The sequence below is a fragment of the Pteronotus mesoamericanus genome, unplaced genomic scaffold (assembly GCF_021234165.1).
Source record: "Pteronotus mesoamericanus isolate MK-2021 breed Mesoamerican mustached bat unplaced genomic scaffold, CSHL_Meso_final contig_100, whole genome shotgun sequence".
In the NCBI taxonomy this organism is placed as follows: Eukaryota; Metazoa; Chordata; class Mammalia; order Chiroptera; family Mormoopidae; genus Pteronotus; species Pteronotus mesoamericanus.
The window spans coordinates 4,224,238-4,246,991 of NW_026554999.1; the positions used below are offsets into that span (position 1 = coordinate 4,224,238).

General features: G+C 37.9%; 1 protein-coding gene across 5 annotated transcripts in view; it reads left to right on the plus strand.

The window, feature by feature from the left end:
• The first annotated feature begins 248 nt into the window (after nucleotides 1–248).
• Nucleotides 249–22,754, plus strand: part of MIA2 (MIA SH3 domain ER export factor 2) — a 116,046-nt gene continuing 93,540 nt past the window's right edge. For all 5 annotated transcript variants that reach the window (XR_008530575.1, XM_054590534.1, XM_054590328.1 and 2 more), the window contains exons 1-4: nucleotides 249–563; nucleotides 10,649–10,782; nucleotides 12,854–12,940; nucleotides 19,606–20,830. Coding sequence is in view for 4 of the 5 variants with exons in the window: in XM_054590534.1 (XP_054446509.1) it covers nucleotides 449–563; nucleotides 10,649–10,782; nucleotides 12,854–12,940; nucleotides 19,606–20,830 (1,561 nt within the window). In the remaining variant the exon portion in view is untranslated. The remainder of the gene's footprint in view (nucleotides 564–10,648; nucleotides 10,783–12,853; nucleotides 12,941–19,605; nucleotides 20,831–22,754) is intronic.

The following is a 22,754-nucleotide window of genomic DNA, read 5'->3' on the forward strand; positions in this document are numbered from 1 at the left end:
TGCTTTCTCCCTTGATGCTGATATTTGCATGCAGCAAATACTGTTTGTACTTTTTTACAGCTTTATCTGAGACTTTAACAGAAACAGGTTAACTGTCTTTTTGTGGAGGACTGCTTAAGAAACGGTGAATGTGAGGTACCTTTAAGATAGACAGTTTGACATGGGCCACCTTTGTAAGACAAGAGTCCAACTAAAAATCCCTGTTAATTATTAACCCCCTGTGAATTATCTAGATAACCTGACACTGCAGATTGAGAACAGAGAGTGTTTGTCTCTCAAGTTAAGCCTAAAGACTGACAGAAAAATGTAGTTATCAAGGGATTAAAAAACCTAAACATTTTTTCTCTGGTGTTTAGTAGAGACAGTAGGGTATCTCCTGTTTTGGCTGGCATAGTGGCAGCCTAAACAATCGGTTTAAACTTTGCTTGGGACTCCTGATTGTTTTAACATGGCGGAGATTGGAATTCACAGAATCCTCCTTTTGGCTATTTCTCTGACAAATTTCCTGGAAGGCACAAAACTGCTGGCAGACTTTAAAAAATGTGCTGACTTGGAATGTGAAAGTAAGTTTGTTTTCTTTTTTTCCTTCTCTTCCTCAAACTGAGGCTCTGAAATGGCATAAAATGTTATTGTAGACATGAATGACAAAAGTGAACATTAATACTATTGAAAAATATTTGCAATTATAAAGTATAGTTCATTATAAAAAGGAAATGCTGGAGAAAAAGCATTTTATGATAGATTTTATTATAAATATACAAAGGGGAAAACGATCAGCCTGATATACAAGTATATCAGAAATTATAAAAATAATCTAGACCTTAAAAACAAAGTAGTCAGCACTTTTAATATTTTTAAGATAAATATAATTGATTTTATTTAAAAAGATATCAAGCCATTAGATGGATAGTTCTTGATTTATGAAGCCTTTATATTTTAACAAATTTTTAAGTTATTTTAGAAAGAGAGAAGAAGGGGGGGGAGAGAGAGAGAGAGAGAGAGAGAGAGACATCATTTTGTTGTTCCACTTATTTATGCATTCATTGGTTGATTTTTGTATGTGCCCTGACTAGGATTGAACCTGTAACCTTGGAGTATAGGGATGAGGCTCTAACCAACTGAGGAAGTCCTTATGTATTTTAGTTTCTCTTTCATAATCAGAACTTCTGATTCTCATAAGTTTTATTTTTTATTGTATTGATTATGCTATTACAGTAGTCCCAATTCCCTCCCCCCCCACCCTTGGCCCCTACTCCACCCAGCACTCCTCACTCCCTCAGGCAATCCCCACACCATTATTTATGTCCCTGGGTCATGTGTATAAATTCCTTGCCTACTCCATTTCCTATACTGCACTTTACAGCCCTATGGCTATTCTGTAACTACCTATTTATACTTCTTAATCCCCTGAACCTCCTTACTCATTCCCCTACACCCCCCTCCCATCTGGCAACAATCAAAACACTCTCTGTATCCATGATTTGGTCTCTATTCTTCTTGTTTGGTTAGTTTGTTTTTTATATTCAATTTAATTTAGGTACGTATTTATTGTGATTTTATTTTTCATAGTTTTGATCTTCTTTTCTTAAATATGTCCCTTTAACATTTCATGTAATAATGGCTTGTGTGATGATGAACTCCTTTAGTTTTTTTCTTATCTGGAAACTATTTGCTGTTCAATCCTAAATGATGTCTTTGCTGGGTAGAGTAATCTTGGCTGGTGTTCCCTGCTTTTCATGACTTTGAATATTTCTTGCCAGTCTTCTAGACTGCAAGTTTCTTTGAGAAATCAGCTGACAGTCTTATGGGAAGTCCCTTGATAATTAACTTCTTTCCTCTTGCTACTTTTAAGATTCTGTCTTTATCTTTAACCTTTGGCATTTTAATTATGACGTATCTTGGAGTGGGCCTCCTTGTGTTTATCTTGTTTGGGACTCTCTGTGCTTCCTGGACTTGCGTGTCTATTTCCTTTACCCAATTAGGGAAGTTTTCTTTCATTATTTTTTCAAATACATTTCTTGCTCTTCCTCTTCTTCTCACACCTTTATGATGAAAATGTTGGAATGCTTGAAGTTGTCCCAGTGTTCCAACTTCTAAAATCCTCGTTTTTGGGGGGTATTCTTTTTTCTTCTTGTTATTCTGATTGATTGTTCTTTGCTTCTTTATGTTCCAAATCATTGATTTGATTCTCGGGTTTATTCGCTCTACTGTTGTTTCCCTGTAAATTGTTTTTATTTCAATTAGAGTATCCTTTGTTTCTGACTGGATCTTTTTTATGCTGTTGAGGTACTCACTAAGTTCCTTGAGCATCCTTATAACCAGTGTTTTCAACTTTGCCTCTGATAGATTGCTTATCTCCATTTTGTTTAGTTCTTTACCTGGAGATTTGATCCGTTCTTTCATTTGGGTCATGTTTCTTTGTCTCCTCATTTTGGCACCTCCCTGTGTTTGTTTCTATGTATTAGGCAGAACTGCTATGATTCCCTGTTTTGGTAACATGGCCTAATGTAGTAGGTGTTCTGTAGGGTCCAGTGGTACAGACTCCCCTATCATCCTAGATGGGTACTTCAGGTATGCCCTTTGTGTGGCTGAGTATACTGTCCTCTTGAGGTTAAGCCTTGATTGCTTTTGGCAGGTCAGTGGGAGTGATTTACCCAGGGCAGTCAGTTGCAAGGATTGGCTGTGGCCTCTGACTACCAACCTCTGCCCTCAGTCCAGGATCAGCTGTCAGAGGTAGGGTGGTGGTACTCCAATATGATATGTAGTTGTCCACTGGGTGCACAGCCCCTGTGTTTTCCCTGGGGCTATCCTGCCTGAGTTATAGAGCAATCTGAGATGGCTGCCACTTATACTGGGCTTGGAGATTCCCAGGTGAAGCCAAACTGTGAATCTAGGCTGGCTTCTGCTAATGCAGTGCCTGCAGCCACTTAGCAAGAGATGCAGGGGATGGCTGCTCACTGAGATCAGCTGTTGCTTGTTTGCAATGGTTTAGGAAGTTGTGAAGCTTGAACCAAGACCAGCCATTCATATGGAAAAGTTATTGTTAACAGCTGTAAGATGGGTGGGACAGAGCATCAGGATATCTCCAGGCCAGGGAGAACAATTTTAGTCAGGGAGATGGAGTCTCAGATACGGTACACATCTGCCTGCTCTGTGGTTCTGCCTACCTCTCTGTCGGGGAGAAAGCTGTCCCCTAGCTCTTGCCTTGATGTCCATTCACTTTAGTTCCTCTCTGTGTGCCAATGGTGCCTTTCAAGCCGCTACCCCAGTGCTGGAGCTCAGAGGGAGTAAGTCTGAGTAAGTTTGTGTGTGGGTTCTTTAAGAGGAATTGCTTAAACTTCTGGGACTCCAGAAGTTTCTCCTGCCAACTCAATTCCTGCTGGTTTTTATAGCCAGAAGTTATGGGAACTCATCTTCCTGGCACTGGTTCCCTGGTCTGGGAGGCCTGGTATGGGGCTGGTACTCCTCGCTCCCAAGACATCCCTCCTGAATATTTATCCACCACACATTTATGTGGGACCAGCCTGTTTCGCATCTCTTCCCCTCCTAACAGTCTGGATGTATGTGGTTTCTTTAATTCTGTAGTTGTCAAACTTTCATTCAACTCAATTTTTGCCACTTCTGAGTGATGGTTGTTCTATAATTTATTCGTAATTTAGATATGGAGTTGTGCGAGGAGGAGAGCCTATCTACCTATGTTGCCACCTTGACTGGAAGTCCTCTCATGAGTTTTAAAAAATGTTTTTATTTCAAATGATCAGGGTTTACTCTCACAACTTTATCAAACAATAATTTGTGTTCATTTATTTTGTAAAAATATGAAATCAGTGTTAGATTTATATAATTTTATTTATATTCATTAATATTAAACTTTATCTTTTACAAAGATAATCTTATTTAATTGCTTAAGAGCTTAATTTATTCTGTTATTAACATTCTGGTGCAAAATGATTTTCATCTCAATATATCATAATCGCTTCAAATAAGTTCTCTCCTCCAGTATGGGAGCATTATTTCCGGTTTACAACTTGTAAATTAAAAGTGAAAAATATTATTAGTTTAAATATATAATTTACAAGTAATATGTTTATTAATAAACATTTTTCTTAACCATTTGGATTTGTAATTTAATATATAAAGTTTACTAAATGATGTTTTACAATAGTAATGCTCTTTCCCTTTTTTAAAAAATTATTATTTATTTTTAGAGAGAGGGGAATGGAGGGGGAAAGTGAGGGAGAGAAACATCAATGTGTGAGAGATATAGTAATCAGTTGCCTCTTGCACACCCCCAACTGGGGACCTGGCCCAAAACCCAGGCTTGTGCCCTGACTGGGAATTGAACCGGCTACCCTTCAGTTCACAGGCCAACACTCAATCCACTGAGCCACACCAGCCATGGTTCTTTTCTTTTTTTCAACATTATTTTAGTTTCTTTTGGGGCGGGATGAGAACATTGAATGGGAACATTCAAATTTACAGTAATTTATAATGCTATTTTAATTTTAATTGCATGAGTTAATTAAAATGCTTTACATATGTTAGTATAGTTATAATAGTTAATTTGGTAATATACATTATTTTATGTGTTAAATATAGCATATATGGTTAGGATTGTTCATAGTTTCTGAGGGCCCGTTAGGTGCTGGGTCTGGGTGGGGTAGTTGTATCTAAGAGGATTAAAATTAAATGTGAGATAAGCTCTTGACCTCCAGGAATTTTCATTCTAGTGAATAGTGACAAAACAGGTCATTATTAATTATGTGACAGAATAACTTCCGGTCAAGGTGTAGGTGTAGGTAAATGTAGCTCCCATCATCACATAACCACAGCAAAATTGTAGTAAAACTACAGAACAAATATTACTCATCACTGTCAGAATATCAAGCTGTATGGAAGTTGGACAACTAAGGAATTAAAGAAACCACATTCATCCAGATGAATAGAAGAGGGGGAGGAGTGGAGGAGTGGAGACACGGATATGAGGAGTGGGCTGGTTCCAAACCCATGTATTGTGGATATAAAATGGAGGGATATCTCAGGAGTGAGGGATCCTAGCCCTACACCAGACTGTGCAGCACAGGTTCCAGTGACAGGCAGAGAAGTCCCCATAACTTCTGGCTGTAAAAACCAGTGGGCGTTGGGTCAGAAGAAGAAACTCTGGGACCTTAGGCATCTCCTTTCTAGTGTCCCACACACAGCCTTGCTCAGACTCACACCCGCTGGGCTCCAGCATTGGGGCAGCACCTTGAAGGGCACCAGTGGCATACAGGGAGAAGCTGAAGTGTCTGGAACCAGGGTGAGAGCTGGGGGACAGCTTCTTTCCAGACAGAACTGCAGAGACCATTGTACCTTCTGTGGACCTTCCCCTACACAGCCAGTGCAGCAGCACCATATATGAATCTCCATGAATCTGGCTCACATAGTAAGCCCTGCCACTGATTACCTATGGGCCCGCCCCATCCAAATTACAGATCCATCCAAGCTGGTAACAGTGGCTTTTCCATATGAAGGGTTGGCCTAGGTGCAGGCTTCAGACCTTCCTAAATCTGCTCAAACTAGCAACAGCTGAGCCCAGTTCCGTACCTCTCACTGAGTGATCTTAGGCCTGGCACTAGCAGCAGCCACCTGCAGATCACTTTATAGCTTAAAGGGGCCCCAGACAGACACAGGTGGAGGCTGACCATAGCCTGCACCACCTGGAAAACCCCAGAGCCTGCACATCCTGTGGACAGTTATAGCCTGTGTCAGTGCACCACCACCTAACCACCTCCACAAACCATGGAGGGAGGTGATTGCTGGCCAGGGGTCACAACCAGTCCTACCAGCAGTCTGGACTGGGTAAATCTCTCCCAGTGGCCTGCTGACAGAAATCAAGACTCATCTATAAGAGGAGGGAGTACTCAGTCCATATGAAGGGTGCACCTTGAGTACCCAGCTTGGGTAATAGAGGAGGCTGTACTGCCGGACCCTACAGGACACCTACTACATTAGGCCAGGCTACCAAGACAAGGAGTCATAGCAGCTCTGCCTAATACATAGAAACAAACACAGGGAGGTGCCAAAATGAGGAGACAAAGAAACATGACCCAAATGAAAGAACGGATCAAATCTCCAGGTAAAGAACTAAACAAAATGGAGATAAGCAATCTATCAGAGGCAAAGTTGAAAACACTGGTTATAAGGGTTTTCAAGGAACTCAGTGAGTACCTCAACAGCATAAAAACTATCCAATCAGAAATGAAGGAAACAGTAATTGAAATAAAGAACAATTAACAGGTAGTCAACAGCAGAGTGGATGGAGAATGAAATCAATGAATTGGAACATAAGGAAACAAAAGTCTTCCAGTCAGTACAGCAAGAAGAAAAATGAAAAAATAAAAATAAAAATCAAGGATAGTGTAAGAAACGTCTGGAACAACTTAAAGCGTGCCAACATTTACATCATGGGGTGCCAGAAGAAGATAAAGAGCAAGAATTTGGAAACTTATTTGAAAAAATAAAGAAAACTTCCCTAATTTGGTGACAGAAATACAAGTCCAGGAAGCACAGAGTCCCAAACAAGATAGATGTAAAAAGGCACACTCCAAGACACATCATAATTAAAATGCCAAAAGTTACAGGTAAAGAGAGAATTTTTTTTAAAGATTTCTCTTTTTTTTTATTTTTAGAGAGGGGAAGAGAGGGAGAAAGAGAAGGACACATGAAGCCATACCACCCAGGGCTACAGAGAGAATCTTAGAAGCAGCAAGAGAAAAGCAGAGATTTACTTACAAAGGAGTTCTCATAAGATGTCAGCTGATTTCTCAAAACAAACATGCAGGCTAGATGAGACTGGCAAGAAGTATTCAAAGTGATAAAAAGCAAGAACCTATAGCTTGGATTACTCTATCCAGGAAAGCTATCATTTAGAATGAAAGGGCAGATAAAGTGTTTCCCAAAAAAGGTAAAGCTAAAAAAGTTCATCCTCATAAAACCATCATTATGTGAAATGTTAAAGGGAATTATTTAAGAAAAAAGGGAAGTTCAAAACTATGTTCATTAAGTTGGCAACAAATACACAAATATCAACAACTGAATGTAAAAAACAAACTAAGCAAACAGGAGGATCAAGATGGTGGAGGAGTGAGTAGAAGTCATACTGGCCTCCTCCCAGGAACAATCTGGAATTACAACTAGCCTGTGGAGAAATCCCCTGGAACAAACAATTGAAAAACAGAGAGAGAGGAGCTTTATAACCTTGGACATAAAGAAGAATCAGCTTTAGCACAACCTAACTGATAAGGAGTGTGGTAGAGACTCAAGAAGGTGAGTGGGGCGCCCACAGGGAGCAGCACCAGAAGGGTATTGAATGGCTAGTCGGATCCCCCTGAGAAGAGAGGGGTCTAAACCATAAGTGGGGATCTCCAGCCTACAGCACCAGAGCCCAAAAAGTACACAGATAATAGCCAGCTGGGAAAAGTGGCAAAGTTGCTCTCTGCCAGAGACAGGCAGCTGGAGACAGAAAGAGCCATTTAAAGAACCAATGCATACATTTTTATTTGCAGCCACTTACCCTAGCCTCCAGCAAAGGCAGGGACAGAGTGGGCTAGAGACGCCCAAGGAGGGACTGGGGAAGGCGGATTTGGGGAAAAGAACTGAGAGGGTAGTCAGTGGGTCCTGGTGCTGTCTCATCCTCCATAGCAATAAGAACATGAAGGAACGAAAAATACAATTTCTGAATTGAAGAACAAAGTAGAAGGAATCAAACGCTGGCTAGATGAAGCAGAGGGATGAATCAGAGAGCTGGAGGATAAGGTAGAAGAAAGCTCTCAGAAAGAGCACGAAAATGAAAAAAAGACTCAAAAAGAATGAAGAGGCATTTAGGAAAATGCAGGACATCAGGAAATGTAATAATATTCGTACAATAGGGGTCCCAGAAGGAGAAGAGGAGGAGCAAGGGATAGAGAACCTGTTTGAAAGAGTAATGATGGAAAACTTCCCTAACTGGAGGAGAGAAAAAGTCACACAAGTCCAGCAAGCACAGAGGGTCCCATTCAGGAGGAACCCAACGAGGCCCGCTCCGAGACACTTCATCATTAAAATGGCAAATATCAAAGACAGAGAATCCTAAAGGCAGCAAGGGAGAAAGAGGTAGTAACATATAAGGGAGCCCCAGAGTGGCTAGCAGCTGACTTCTCAACAGAAACACTACAAGCCAGAAGGGAATGGCAAGAAATATTCCAAGTTACGAAAAGCAAAGGCCGGCAACCAACAATGCTCTACCCAGCAAGGCTCTCAATGCAAATGGAAGGCGAAATAAGGAGTTTCCCAGACAACAGAAGGCTAAAAGAATACACCCCCACCAAACCAACATTGCAAAATATGCTAAAGGAACCGCTTTAGGAAGATGAAGGAAAAGAGTTGATGAATACCCAGTTCCTTTCACAGTCACCAATACTTGATATCGCCAATATTTTTAATCACCTATTAATCTGATTGTGACAATGATGTGTTATTTGAATTGTCACTTATTATTTGTTGAAACTAAACCTGTTTTTGTATATTTCTTGCCTATTTCTATTATTTTTAAAAAGCGCTAAATGACTTTTTGGTATTCTTTATCCATTTTTTGATTAAATGTTTGTAGAATTTTTCCCTAAAAAAAAACCCCAAAAAACTATTAACCCTTTTATAGATGTGTTGCAAATACTTTCCTATTCTATTACCGGTCACTTAACTTTTTTATATGTATATTACTGTAAAGTCTTACATGCTTAATATAGTCATGTTGTCGTTATTTTACTTTATAGCTTCTGGGTTTGAATATTTTACTTCAGGGTAAGGAAAATATTATTTTGTATTTTCTCCTAAAACTCCTCAGGTTTTATTTATTGATTTTTAACTCACCTGAATATTTTTTGTATAATGTGTGAAATAGGGCTCTATATTTGTTTTATTTCAAGTAATAGTGGTCCATGCACCTCATTTGTTGAATAAGCCTTATTTCCCCCACTGATTTAGAATATCAATTTTATCATGTATTACATTGTTAGACAGATATGTATGTTTGTTTCTAGAATGCTCATTTCATTTCATAGATCTACTTGATTATTTCTGTGCTGGTGTCATGTTGTTTTAATTGCTGAGACTTTATAGTGGCTTTAAATTTTTTAATATTTTATCATGGATCTTGACATTTAAAAAATAAATAAACAAACTATCTGAATTTAAAAAAAAGAAAGAAGTAACTCCTACCTTTTGTGACAACATGGGTGGAACTGGAGAATATTATGCTAGGTGAAATAAGCCAGTCAGTGAAAGACAAATACCATATCTTCTCATGTATAAGTGGAATCTATTCAGCGAAATAAACTAATGAACAAAATAAACTGCAGGCATGGAAACATGGAGCAGACTGAAAGTGACCAGAGGGGATGGGGAAGGAGGACAACGGTGGAAAGAAGGGGAAGGGACTAGACAAAGAACATGTGAATGACCCATGGACACGGACAACAGTGTGGGAATTGACTGTGGGATGGGTGGAAGAGGGCAAAGGGGGAAAAATTGAGACAATTGTAATAGAATAAAGAATAGAATAAATTTAAATCTAAAAATAAAACATTTACAAGAAACTAAGCCAACAAGCAGAACAGAAACAGAATCATAGATACAGAGAACATTAGGATGGTGACCAGTGGAGAAGGATTTGGGGGAATGGGGTGAAAGCTGAAGGGATTAAGAAGTCCAAATTGGAAGTTAAAGAACAAGGCAGGGGGATATTAAAAGCAAGTATAGGAAATGGAGTTGCCAAAGAACTTATATGCATGACCCATGGATATGAACAAAGGAGGAGGGATCACCAGAAGGAGTGGGGGGTACTGGGTGGAGGGAGGCAAAGGGGGGGAAATTTGGACAAATGTAATAGCGTAATCACTTAAAAAACAGGTCAATATCAAACAGTAAATACTGATAGAACATGAGGATAAAAAGTTAATATTAAAGTTCAGAGAAAGGCCAGGGTAAGCTAGAACAATTAAGGATGTCTCATAGAGGAAGTAGTTATGAGTTCACCATGAAGGAAAACGTGAAGACTTAGGAAACAGAGGAAAGAAAACTCAGAATATGCAAGGTGGATGTTATAGTGATAAGAGCCTCCAGAAAATCTAGCTCCACCATTTATCACGTATGTGACTAATTCTCTGAGACTTAAATAAAGTTTCATTTATTAGACTCAGAGGAGATTATTACCTTATAGGCCTGTTTTGAGGTTTAATAAAATAAATTAAAACATTTATCAAAATGCTTGGAATACAATATATAGGTACCAAGAAAAACACTAATTTTCTTTTTTTTCCTTTCCCTATTTGCTGGAGAATGACAATGACATATTCCAAGGACAATGTACAGAGGAGATGGATTGTGAAGGAATAAAAGGAAGTCATTTGAAATAAGGAAGAAAGACCAGCTTATAGGCAGCCTTCGCAACTCAAAGCAGAGTTTTGAATTGATTCTATGTGTAGTAGGAAGTCTGTGTGGGTCTTTGAGGCCACAACTAATATGAAGAAATTAGCACTTGAAATACATAGGATGGATTGGAGGAGGGCAAGACGGGAGGGAGAAAAATAACATTTTAATTTAAATTGTTTTTCTTTACATGTCTACATAGCTTTAATAAGCAGAGTCTCAGCCATGAGAGATTACAGAGGACCTGACTGCCGATACCTAAACTTCACTAAGGGAGAAGAAATATCTGTTTACATTAAACTTGCAGGAGAAAGGGAAGATTTGTGGGCAGGAAGTGTAAGTATCTAATCTTAAAAATTGAATGTGGAATAAATAGCCAGTTTACACAAGGAGGCCTGCTTTTCATCTCTAAAGGTAAAATATATATACATTTGACCCTTAACATACCTGAACAAAGGAAAAATGGTTATGTTTAATGTTGGTTCCAGTATTTCTATAAAGTAGCTTTTGGGAAGTCAGTCTGGTCATCATGGAAGTCTAAGAGTCCCTTGAAATTATTTTTACATAGCATGTAATAGTTTTTGAATTTAAATTTTATATTTACTTGGAGAGACTTTAGAGGTGTTGATGGAGATTATGGGATAACTAGGCAACAGCAGACATTCCTTGGTGCTGTCAGTGGCCAGGTTTAAGAGAGACTGGGAAGTTTTGGTAATCAGGTTAAAAGACATGTCTTTCTGAGCAAATAAAGGACTGAGTTGTGATGGAAACGATCCTCAGATAGCCTAGGGAAGAATTTTCATGGAAAAAAAGAACTGGGAGAGCCTTTTATTTGGCCCGAAGTATTATTACACTAAAAATCCTAGAAGCCAGAATCATCTCTCTGAATAAGCATCATAGAAAAATTAATGATTAATGTTTTCAGTTGAAAATAGGTTTGTATCTTTGATTATATCATTATGCTTTATAATGAAAGGGTGCTAGGCTCTGGCTGGGTGGATCAGTGGTTAGAGTGTCATCCTAATATGCTAAGGTTGCTGGTTCAATATCTGGACAAGGCACAAACAAGAATTAACCAATGAATGCATAAATAAGTGGAACAACAAATCTCTTTCTCAAATTAAAAAAAATAAGTAAATAAATATGTAAGTATGCTATGATAAGCAGTTTTACTCCCAAGCTGAACAATCATGACCCACCTAATACATACATCATTTCCATATTGCATACACATCAGATCCCTCCCTTGTATGGTGTCTGTGATCACTTCTTGAAGGAGCAAATTCTATTTGGATCTGTCCTGCTTTTTAGCATCAGGGTCTATATAACTGACTCTAAATGTCACTAGCCAGAATTTTTTGCCCAGTGTCTGCAGCACCCAAGATTCCTTACTGCTTATGGTCCCTTAAACACGCCAGTCTATGTTTAGAAAGTACTGGAGACACCCAATGCAGCTATAAGAAAAATGACAGAGTAAAACATCATAATAGGATTAGAAAGCAGTCTTTCTTGTTTACCATGTGTGAAAATGATAGTTCCACACAAAAACAGTGTTTAATGTGTGGAGCCATGGTGAAGTTTCAAGCATATTTAGTCTTGTTCATTAGGTGTTCAGTTCAGGCAGATAACTTTAACTGAACGATCCACAGAGTAGCATTCCCCCACAGGCTGTCAGTTTCCTAAGAGTTGGCAGCAACTGCCAAGTGGAAGAATCATAATGGAGGTGTAATAGTGCTGGATCAAATCACCAAAAGAAATATGGTCTTTACACCTTGATAGGGAAAGGAAGTGAGCTAAGAAAGGTTGTGTGAAGCCTTCACTCTCTGGGCACATCCTACTTACACTGGATTAAGAGGATCTCTGTTACTTAGGTAGCCCCAGAAAACTTGAATGAACCAAATCCTCCCTAGAGGACTCATAGATATTTACTATCTTGATGAATCTCTCTTGGCCCTTCAGAGTTGAAGCCTTTTACCTGAGTTTGACATTCTAAAAATGCAGAGTATGTCATTGCTCTATCTACCCTGGCTATGCCCACCATCTTCTTGCCTTTTGATATCCTCAGTTGCTGGTGTACTTCAGTCGCTCTGTGGTCCACCTGGGCAGGGAAGGTCATTGGGGAGCACAAAAAGAAAGAAAATGAGTTTATGGGTGGGTTTTCCTTCTGAATTTTAGAAAAAATGGCATTTTACAGTTTGGCTCTTTGTTCCCTCAATTTAATGCTGTTGTTTTGAATAACAAAAAGAATATGATTTCACTCACTTTCTTTTAGATGGCAAATGAAAACCAATTAATATTTGTGATTTGAAATAGACAAGAGCCAAAGATATGGAGTAAAGTTACGTTCAATAGTTATTATTGCTTTGATTACTCTTCCTTGCTAAACTTTGTTCTTCATTTTTGGTAGAAAGGAAAGGATTTTGGATATTTTCCCAGAGATGCAGTTCACATTGAAGAAGTGTTTATATCTGAGGAAATTCAAATACCAGCTAAAGTGAGTACAATTCACTATGCTTATTCATTGAATTTAAAATGTCTTAGCTAAAATAGTTTTCTGAAGTATAAGTGCCAACTGATTATGTAATTTTTATAGTGAATACATAAAATAGCTGGTCTGAGAACTTACTTTAGGAATAGTTTGATTATGTGGATAAAATTAGGTAAAGCAAAGTTGATGACAAGCAAAGCTTTTGCTTTCTGAAAAAAGAACAGACAAGGATAAAAACAGACAAGTATAAAAATTAACAAAGATAACAAGGATAACAAGAGGGCAGATATTATGACTACAGGACTAAAAAGTAAATACATTGTTTAGAATTAGAATGTAATGGCACAGTACTTGGGGTTCTGCTGCCTGCTGCTGCCCTCTAGGCAAAAATTCCAGAGGCAAAGGTTTGGTAATAAAGGAAAGGAGTCTTTATTCAAATGCAGTTATTTAAGCCTGTCAGTTAAGGCTAAACTCTAATACTTGAGTTCTCCTTTCTTTTTCCCTGTTAGTTTTTAGTCATCTTGTTTCTATAAGGTTAGTTTACAAACGAAAAACGTAACATACAAAAACTACACAATTTTGGAAGAATGTCAGGCTTCTGCTTCAGAGCCTGTCCCCTCTAGAACACCCAAAGAATAAACCTGCCACCTTCTGCCAGGCTGGCCCAATCATAGGCTTTGCCTGGAGTTCCTTCCCATACAAAATATTGTCCACTGGGAAACGCTGACAACTGAAGCTGACCATCAAAGATTCCTCAAGGAACGAAAGCCAGAGCCTGAAACAGCTCAGGAGACAGAGAGCTCTCCCTGAGCCAGAGAGCCAGTCCTCTCTATATTTCCTTTGGCTCTGGAGGCATTCAGCATCTCAGCCAATCCTGTCCTAGACTGTCCACACTGGCCCTGGCAAACTCCTCTGATGGCCCCTCCTCATTTTTCCCCAGAGATCTGACGTATCTTTTATATTTTTTAAATTTACTTTTCTTTCTTTCTTTATTTTTAAATGTCAAGATCCATGATAAAATATTAAAAAATTTAAAGCCACTATAAAGTCTCAGCAATTAAAACAACATGACACCAGCACAGAAATAATCAAGTAGATCTATGAAATGAAATGAGCATTCTAGAAACAAACATACATATCTGTCTAACAATGTAATACATGATAAAATTGATATTCTAAATCAGTGGGGGAAATAAGGCTTATTCAACAAATGAGGTGCATGGACCACTATTACTTGAAATAAAACAAATATAGAGCCCTATTTCACACATTATACAAAAAATATTCAGGTGAGTTAAAAATCAATAAATAAAACCTGAGGAGTTTTAGGAGAAAATACAAAATAATATTTTCCTTACCCTGAAGTAAAATATTCAAACCCAGAAGCTATAAAGTAAAATAACGACAACATGACTATATTAAGCATGTAAGACTTTACAGTAATATACATATAAAAAAGTTAAGTGACCGGTAATAGAATAGGAAAGTATTTGCAACACATCTATAAAAGGGTTAATAGTTTTTTGGGGTTTTTTTTTTAGGGAAAAATTCTACAAACATTTAATCAAAAAATGGATAAAGAATACCAAAAAGTCATTTAGCGCTTTTTAAAAATAATAGAAATAGGCAAGAAATATACAAAAACAGGTTTAGTTTCAACAAATAATAAGTGACAATTCAAATAACACATCATTGTCACAATCAGATTAATAGGTGATTAAAAATATTGGCGATATCAAGTATTGGTGACTGTGAAAGGAACTGGGTATTCATCAACTCTTTTCCTTCATCTTCCTAAAGCGGTTCCTTTAGCATATTTTGCAATGTTGGTTTGGTGGGGGTGTATTCTTTTAGCCTTCTGTTGTCTGGGAAACTCCTTATTTCGCCTTCCATTTGCATTGAGAGCCTTGCTGGGTAGAGCATTGTTGGTTGCCGGCCTTTGCTTTTCGTAACTTGGAATATTTCTTGCCATTCCCTTCTGGCTTGTAGTGTTTCTGTTGAGAAGTCAGCTGCTAGCCACTCTGGGGCTCCCTTATATGTTACTACCTCTTTCTCCCTTGCTGCCTTTAGGATTCTCTGTCTTTGATATTTGCCATTTTAATGATGAAGTGTCTCGGAGCGGGCCTCGTTGGGTTCCTCCTGAATGGGACCCTCTGTGCTTGCTGGACTTGTGTGACTTTTTCTCTCCTCCAGTTAGGGAAGTTTTCCATCATTACTCTTTCAAACAGGTTCTCTATCCCTTGCTCCTCCTCTTCTCCTTCTGGGACCCCTATTGTACGAATATTATTACATTTCCTGATGTCCTGCATTTTCCTAAATGCCTCTTCATTCTTTTTGAGTCTTTTTTTCATTTTCGTGCTCTTTCTGAGAGCTTTCTTCTACCTTATCCTCCAGCTCTCTGATTCATCCCTCTGCTTCATCTAGCCAGCGTTTGATTCCTTCTACTTTGTTCTTCAATTCAGAAATTGTAATTCTTCATTTCCTCTTGCCTTTTATTGATAGTTTCTATGTCCTTTTTCATGCTGATATAGCTTGCAGGAGGGTCCCCATAGTTTCCCTGTATTTTTTGTAATTCTCTCTGAGCTTACTGAGCTCATTTAGTTTCCTTAGAACCATTGTTTGGAACTCAATATCTGATAGTTTACTTGCCTCAATTTCATTTAGTTCTCTTTCTGGGAATTCCTCCTTTCCTTTTGACTGGGGGCTGTTTTTTTTGTCTTCCCATTATTTGTGAGACTCTTCTTTTTTGCTTCTGCTTCTTAAATTGATCTGTCTTGATTTTCTGACTTTGTGGTGTGAACTTCTATGGTAGGAGACTGCTGTTTTTTCTTTGTGGATCTGCCTCTGACGATGTCAGATGTTGACCCTGTCTGAACTTACACAGTGTTCGAGACTTCCAGGAATCTACTGTCTGTGGCTGTCTCCTTCAGTTGTTAATCCAGTCACTCTGCATTCAGTAGTCAGGCTGAAGCCCCACAGGGCATGGCAGAGTCCCTCCTGAGATATGGGTTATTGGGTCCTCTTCATGCTGCTGTTGCTCAGGGGAGTGGTCTTCCTGAGCCAGATGGCTGCTGCCAGATGGGGAGGAGTCAGTACCAGGATCCTGCTGGCTACACTCTTGGTTCTCTCCCCAAAGCCTCTGTCTGCAGTCTCTCCTCTAGTCCTGACTTATCTTAATCAGAGCTCTCTGTATCAGCATCACTATATTAATTTATCTGTACCAATGAAATGTCTTCCTTGTATTGGTGTAATTATTCCTCTTATCTTTCTCATAGATATCCCTTACCTTTTTTTCTCCTAATTGGAACACTATTTGGGTTACTGCTTGAATAGGTGATTCCTGAATAGCTATTCTTTTTTTAATATCAAATAAATGCTTTTTGACTCTCACTTTAAAGGCCTTTTATTTTTAGGTTAATGCTCTCTAGGTATCGTATGTACAATCTTTTTTTCTGTTAGAATTTTAAATAAGCTTGATAATGACAAAGTTACCTTTTAGTATGTGAATTTGATTAGCTCATTTAATTCAGATGCCAGATTAAGCCAATTTACCTTACATGAGATCAATGTGAAATGATCCTGTCTAGTCAAGCAAATTGTCTATTACTTGGCTCTTTCTCAGCACAAATTCTGGGATTAACTGTCCATTTAATGTACTATTACTGATCCTGTTAGTTCTATCTAGAAAATACATCTGGAGTGTGTTGTCTTTTCATCATTTTTACTCTCCCCATAGCTCTAATCTAAGGAGGCATCATCTTCTCCTAATTTGAATACAATAGCCTTCTAACTGACCTCCTTTCCTCTACTTTTGCCCCTTCCCAATCCATTCTTTAAATAGCAAAGAATATTACAAAAATTAAAAATTAAAAAAATCAGATCATATAATTCCTCTTGTTTAAAGCCCTTTCATGGCTTTTCATTGAACCTGGAATCAATCCCTGACCACTTACCCTGGTTTTACGTGGTTTCTCTTGCCCCCATTGCTAACCTTGTCTTATGCCACTCTCTCCTCACTCACTATGCTCTGGACCACACTGACCTGTTGATGGTTCTTACAATATGCCAAACTTCTTCCCAGCTGAGAGACCCAAACAGGGTATTCCCTCTGGTTGGAATGCTTTCCCCAAGTTCTTCACTTTTTTACTTCCTTCTTATCCCTTAGGTCACAGGTTACACATCAGTGCCTCAGAGAGGCCTTCCATGATGATTCTTATGGAATTACTGCCTCTTAATCACAGCTTCCTTGTAAATCCTTCAGAGTACTGTAACAGAACCCCCCCTCCACCGCCCCCAACCATGGGTCTTTTGTTACTCTGGGTTCTGTTTGCCCACCACTAATAAGAACTGTGGCTCTCAATGTCAGAATTTTGTAAAAAGAAAAGGAACTACTTATTCAAAAGTTATACGGTTTAGAATAATGGTGGAATTCTGCCATTAAGTCTTACTCCTTTTAGATTCAAAGAAACACCCACAAACGCACACACAATCCTGCCTCCCTTTGCCAAACCAGGCCAGTCAGGAGTACCGTATCTCAGGAAAAGAAAGTAGAAGTCAGTAGCTCAGCTAGTCTCCTGTTTTTAATCCAAAATCGAGTGGCACGTCCTCATAGTGGATCTATGGGGGTCCCTCTGCATTCTTTCAAACTGTATGGCCAAGGCCTTTTACTGCTGCTATATCCTGCTTTTCTGCTTCTTTCTAAACTGCGTGGTCAAGAGAGCCACTCCCTCCACTTACAAATCATGGTTAAGCCCCAGCATGGCTGCCACACCTGGGTTTAAATCCTGGCATGGGCCTTCCTCCATAACCCCACTTCTGACTCCTGCCACAATGAGTTACACCTTCCAGTAGTCTGGTTTCTTCTGCCTTTCTCAGCTACCATTGTTAGCCCAGGCAAGCACGGCCTGTGATGCCAAAGCTACCTCCAAGCCTCTCTTGCAGGCAGAGAAAGCTCTTCCAGCTACGTCACATCAGGGGTTAGAGTCATGCCCATTTCTCTGGCTCAGAGTGCAGGCACAGCTTTTAACATTATTAAAACACTGGCAAAGTAGTTTAGACTTGGCCCTGCTCTCCTTCCCTCGTCCCCCAAGTGGTAGCTCTGGGGTTTTTCTCCATTTTGGGGGATCTCCAGCTCAGCACTCCATTACAGTACTTATCACAATTTATAATTACCTTTTTTCCTATTGATTACTGTAAAATTCCTGCACCTAGCACAATGCAGAGTATATAGTAAACATATAAAAACCTCAAATTTTTAGGTCAAATTCCCTGAGAAATAGATTCTGAGATGGGCCTTTGCCTCCAAGAAGTTTACAGGGGAGTCTTCTTAGGAATAATAGCACCTGTGAGGGAACAAAAGAAAAGAGAGGATTGGGCAGACAGAGAAGCTGAACTGTGATGCAGTTGCAACAAAGGTCACAGTTGATTCAGTAAGAAACTGAAGCTTGGATGTCCTTTCAGAGTTGTTCTGAATAGAGGCAAGGGGTTGGGCCTTTATACACTTGCATTAGTGGCTCATCTGGGGTAGTGTAACCTTGATCTAATTAGGCTAGTGTATACTAGAGATAGTTACTATCCTAAGCACCTGATTCATTTAATCCTCAAAACACCCTTCTACAGTCGGTCCTGCCATTATTTTCATTTTACAGATGGCAAGACTGTAGAAAGGTCATACGATTCACTCAAGGTCACAGCTAGTAAACGACAGAGTCAGGATTTGAACCCTGAGGGTTTGGCTCTGGAGTCTGTTCTTAATCACTGTATTGCAGTGACAAAACGTATTGTAAAATTAGAATTCTGAAGTTTATTTTAAAAAATTTGAACACTATACTTACTTCATAATGGTGATGTCCAAAGAACAGTGTATATCAGTTAAATACCTTCAGATTTTAAAAAATATATCTTTACCATTTTTCTTAATGATTTGGTTGTTCTGTGAGATGAGAAAGGATATCTATACCTCTATTGGCTATATGTAGTATCTCAATAAAAGAAGTCTAAATGTCTTAGTGCAATTTTTACCCAGGTCTTCACGCTTTAGAGTCTCTGGACTATCTGAGCTGTGACCACGTGCTGTGAAATCCCCTTCCCTCAAACTACCACACAGCTGCCTGTGTCCATTCAGTGCACTCTTAGGAGGACCAAGATTTTATGCCTTTCCATTAGAGTTTATTTGTAGAATATGCTCAGAGTGTCTCTGCTTCTCAAATTCTTCAACTGTTAGAAAACAAATAAACCCTAGTGTAAAATGATTTCTTTTTCTAATCGTCACCTGAGGATATGTTTTTTAAAAATTGATTTTAGAGAGAGAGGAAAGGGGAGAGAGAGAAAAACGTTGACCAGTTTCCTCCCATATGCACCCTAACTGGGGATTGAATCTACAACATAGTTATGTGCCCTGACCAGAGATCAAACCTGCAACCCTTTGGTGCATGGGATGCTGCTCCAAACAACTGAGCCAGCTGGCCAAGGCCTGTAAAATGATTTTCATTTAAGTTTACATCATTAACCTGAGAAGTCAGTTTTGATACAATTGACAGTGTCTGAGATTAGGAAATCTGATTTTAGCTTTTACTGTGTTGTTGAACTAGTTGTGTGCCATAATCATCCATGTTTAGGGAGAAAGAAGTTTTAGTATATTCATGTCAACCATATATATTTTTTCCTTTTAGGAGTCTGATTTCTTTTGTCTTCTTGGAGTAAGCTATACATTTGAAAATGAAGACAGTGAGTTAAACAGTGATGATGGTGAAAATATATATCCATATGAAGAAGATAAAGACAAAAAATCTAGTGTACATGAAAATGATTTTCAGATAGAAAATGAATTTTATTCAGCTTTCGAAAGTATTTGGAATGAAGACCAATTTACGTCATCAGAGGCTCCTGATGATATCAGAAAAACTAGTGACTCAAAAGATTGGGAAGGAGTAGAAGCTGAAAGTGTAAAACAGGATCCTATTCCAGAAGTGCATCAAGTCCCACCATCCTCAACTGTGGCTGAAGTGCAGGGATGGTTTGGATTTGGAAGGGCGCAAACTGAAGAAGTGACTTTTGAACAAGAAATTGAACAAGCAATTGAACAAGAAAGCTCATTTCAAAGTAGTAAAATGGCAGTAGGAGATGAGAATGACCTAGAGAAATTAAACAATGGTGATCCCCAAACAGAACATAAAAAAGACCCTGAATTAGAATTCAGATCAATGCCAAAGAAACAGCCTGAAGAGTCTGAGTCAGAGCACATTGTCAATCCTCAAGTTACTGGTTGGTTTGGCGGTGGATTTACAAGTTATTTAGGTTTTGGAAGTGAGGATACAGGGCTTGAATTACTGTCCAAAGAAAGCAATCCATCACTACAAGATGTTCCTAATTCCGTATCATCTGAGGAAGAACCCACATATCCATGTACAGAAATATTATCAGAAAAAGAAGACACAATCACTAATGATAGCTCAATTCTCAAATCAAGTTGGTTTGATTTTGGTTTTAGTATGTTAGGCTTTGCATATGTCAATGAAGATAAAGTTATAACATATAATGGACAAGATGAAGGAGATAAAGGAGATAAACGTGAACATCTTGCAACAAGTGAATTAGACCCTGATAAGGAAGAAGAAATCAAAATAATAAAAATTATGGAAACTGAAGATCAATTAGGCAAGGATGAAGTCTTAGAGAACACAGATGATTCTGTCACCTTGCCATATTTTACAAAATTCTTGTATAATTTTGACAATCCTTGGAACATTCAGGAGGAAACAGAATTCTCAGTTCCTAATAAGATAATGGATGAAAAGAATGTATTTGAAAATGATGAAACAGAAGTATTTTCAGTTGAAAATGATCCCACAGCTAATACAAAAGTTATGATGTTAAAAAGCAGATACAGTCAGTCAGGTTGGTATAAAAATACCTATAATTCATTGTTTAAACATAATGCAATATTTATTTATAAGTACAAATAAGATACTACTTTTATAAGTACAAATGTCCAGGAACCCATATTCTCAAAATACTCAATAATCAACAACATTATTAACACCCTTTTCTCAATTTCTGATTTATTCTTGGGCTTATATGTTAATATTATAAAGTAAAATCCTAAGGGAAAAAGAATGATTGGAAATACATGAGTGTTCAGGGGAAATCTTAAGATATTTTACAATAAATTTTTATTTTAATTAAAGTGGTATATGTAAACAGGTTTGAAAATATAAATAGTGCTAAGGGTTTGTTTGTTTTTTAATCAAAGTAAGTTTTGTTCCTTCTCTATTCCCACCTCTGTCCCAGGAACAATAATTTCTTTCTTTTTTTAAAGCAATTTTTTAACACTTATTTTTCAAATAAAATCTTGATATTCATTGAATTCCTGTTCTGATAAATGAGGATTTTTGCTCATTGACAATCACTTTTTAACTCTTTTACACCTTCCCAATATAGCTATAGTTGAATGGTTGTTTTTTTTTTTTAAAGAAACTTAAACTAAGGGAAACTTCAATAATTTAAAATGGTCTTGATTCCTAAATGATATTTAATTCTCGGACTGTATTCCACACTGCCATACCACCCTACCACCCCACCATATCCAACAAGAACTATGTTAACAAGGGTTTTAGGTGTGCAACATAATAAGGAAACTCAAGTTTTCAATCTTCTCACTCAACTCTTTCAATTCTGGGATCACAGGAGGCAACAGAAGAGAGCAGGGTATCATATGATACTTCTAGATCTAGATATCCAAGTATCTAGCAATTACTATGATAAAAAAAACGTGGATTGCTTTTCAAGTAAAGAATTACATAATATGACTTTCCTACATCTCCATTTTGATGTCTCTGTGATGGACAGTTAGAAACTCTGCAAATATTTTCCAATTGTACAGAAACAAGTGAACCCTGGAATGACAGAAAACCTTTCACAAGAAGAGTGCAACAGTGGTGCAAACTCAGAAGGAAACACCTTTCCATTAGAACTAGTTGATTTTCTTGAACTTCCAGAATTATGCCATTTCTAAATATTCTTCAAAATTCGAGCTCTTTCTTTCCTTTAGATTCTAACTCCTTTCTAAATGAGAAAGGTGTAGGTATGTTGTTTCATTACTAACACATTAGAATACTAAATTGTCAAAGGCTAAAGAGGAAATTATTTTGTTCTAAACTTGTTAGATCCTAAAGAAATATTGTGAAAAAGTAGGTAAGAGTAATTGGAAAGAAAACTGAAACAAAGCAAAACAATATCAGGTCCAGAAATATAGAAGATTGAAAATATAAATATATAAAATATTGTAGAGCATATTTATAGAAACTCCAGCACATCCTAACAGTTATTTTAGTAGAATTTATTTCCAGTTTCATATAGTGATACTGGGAGAATTTCTAAACATGAAAAACTTGGTGAGTAGTGAAATGAAAATAGGGGATTTATGCAATTATAATTGGTTTTGAGGGACTATTTATTACTTTATTTTATTTTTATTAAACTATTCAGAAAATCTTTAAATTTCAGAACAAGGTATGTTATACTATTTAAACAAAGTGGATTATTCCAAAACATTACAATATTAATTAAATGAAAACTATCCTGGGGTCATGCAAAATTGGTGTTAGAATACTTAAAAGAGGGATTCAGACTAAGCCACAGACCCTACTTTTCTGGATGTTGGAGTAATTGCTAAAACAGCCAATATTTTCAGATAATTTTAACAAATATCTTAGGGATTAAAAAATGAAAACTTGCCTTAATTAGAAATTTTCTTTCTTAAGAAAAGTGAATCACTGATCTTGAATCAATATCTGTGAAAGGGTTAGAATTGTGGTAACCA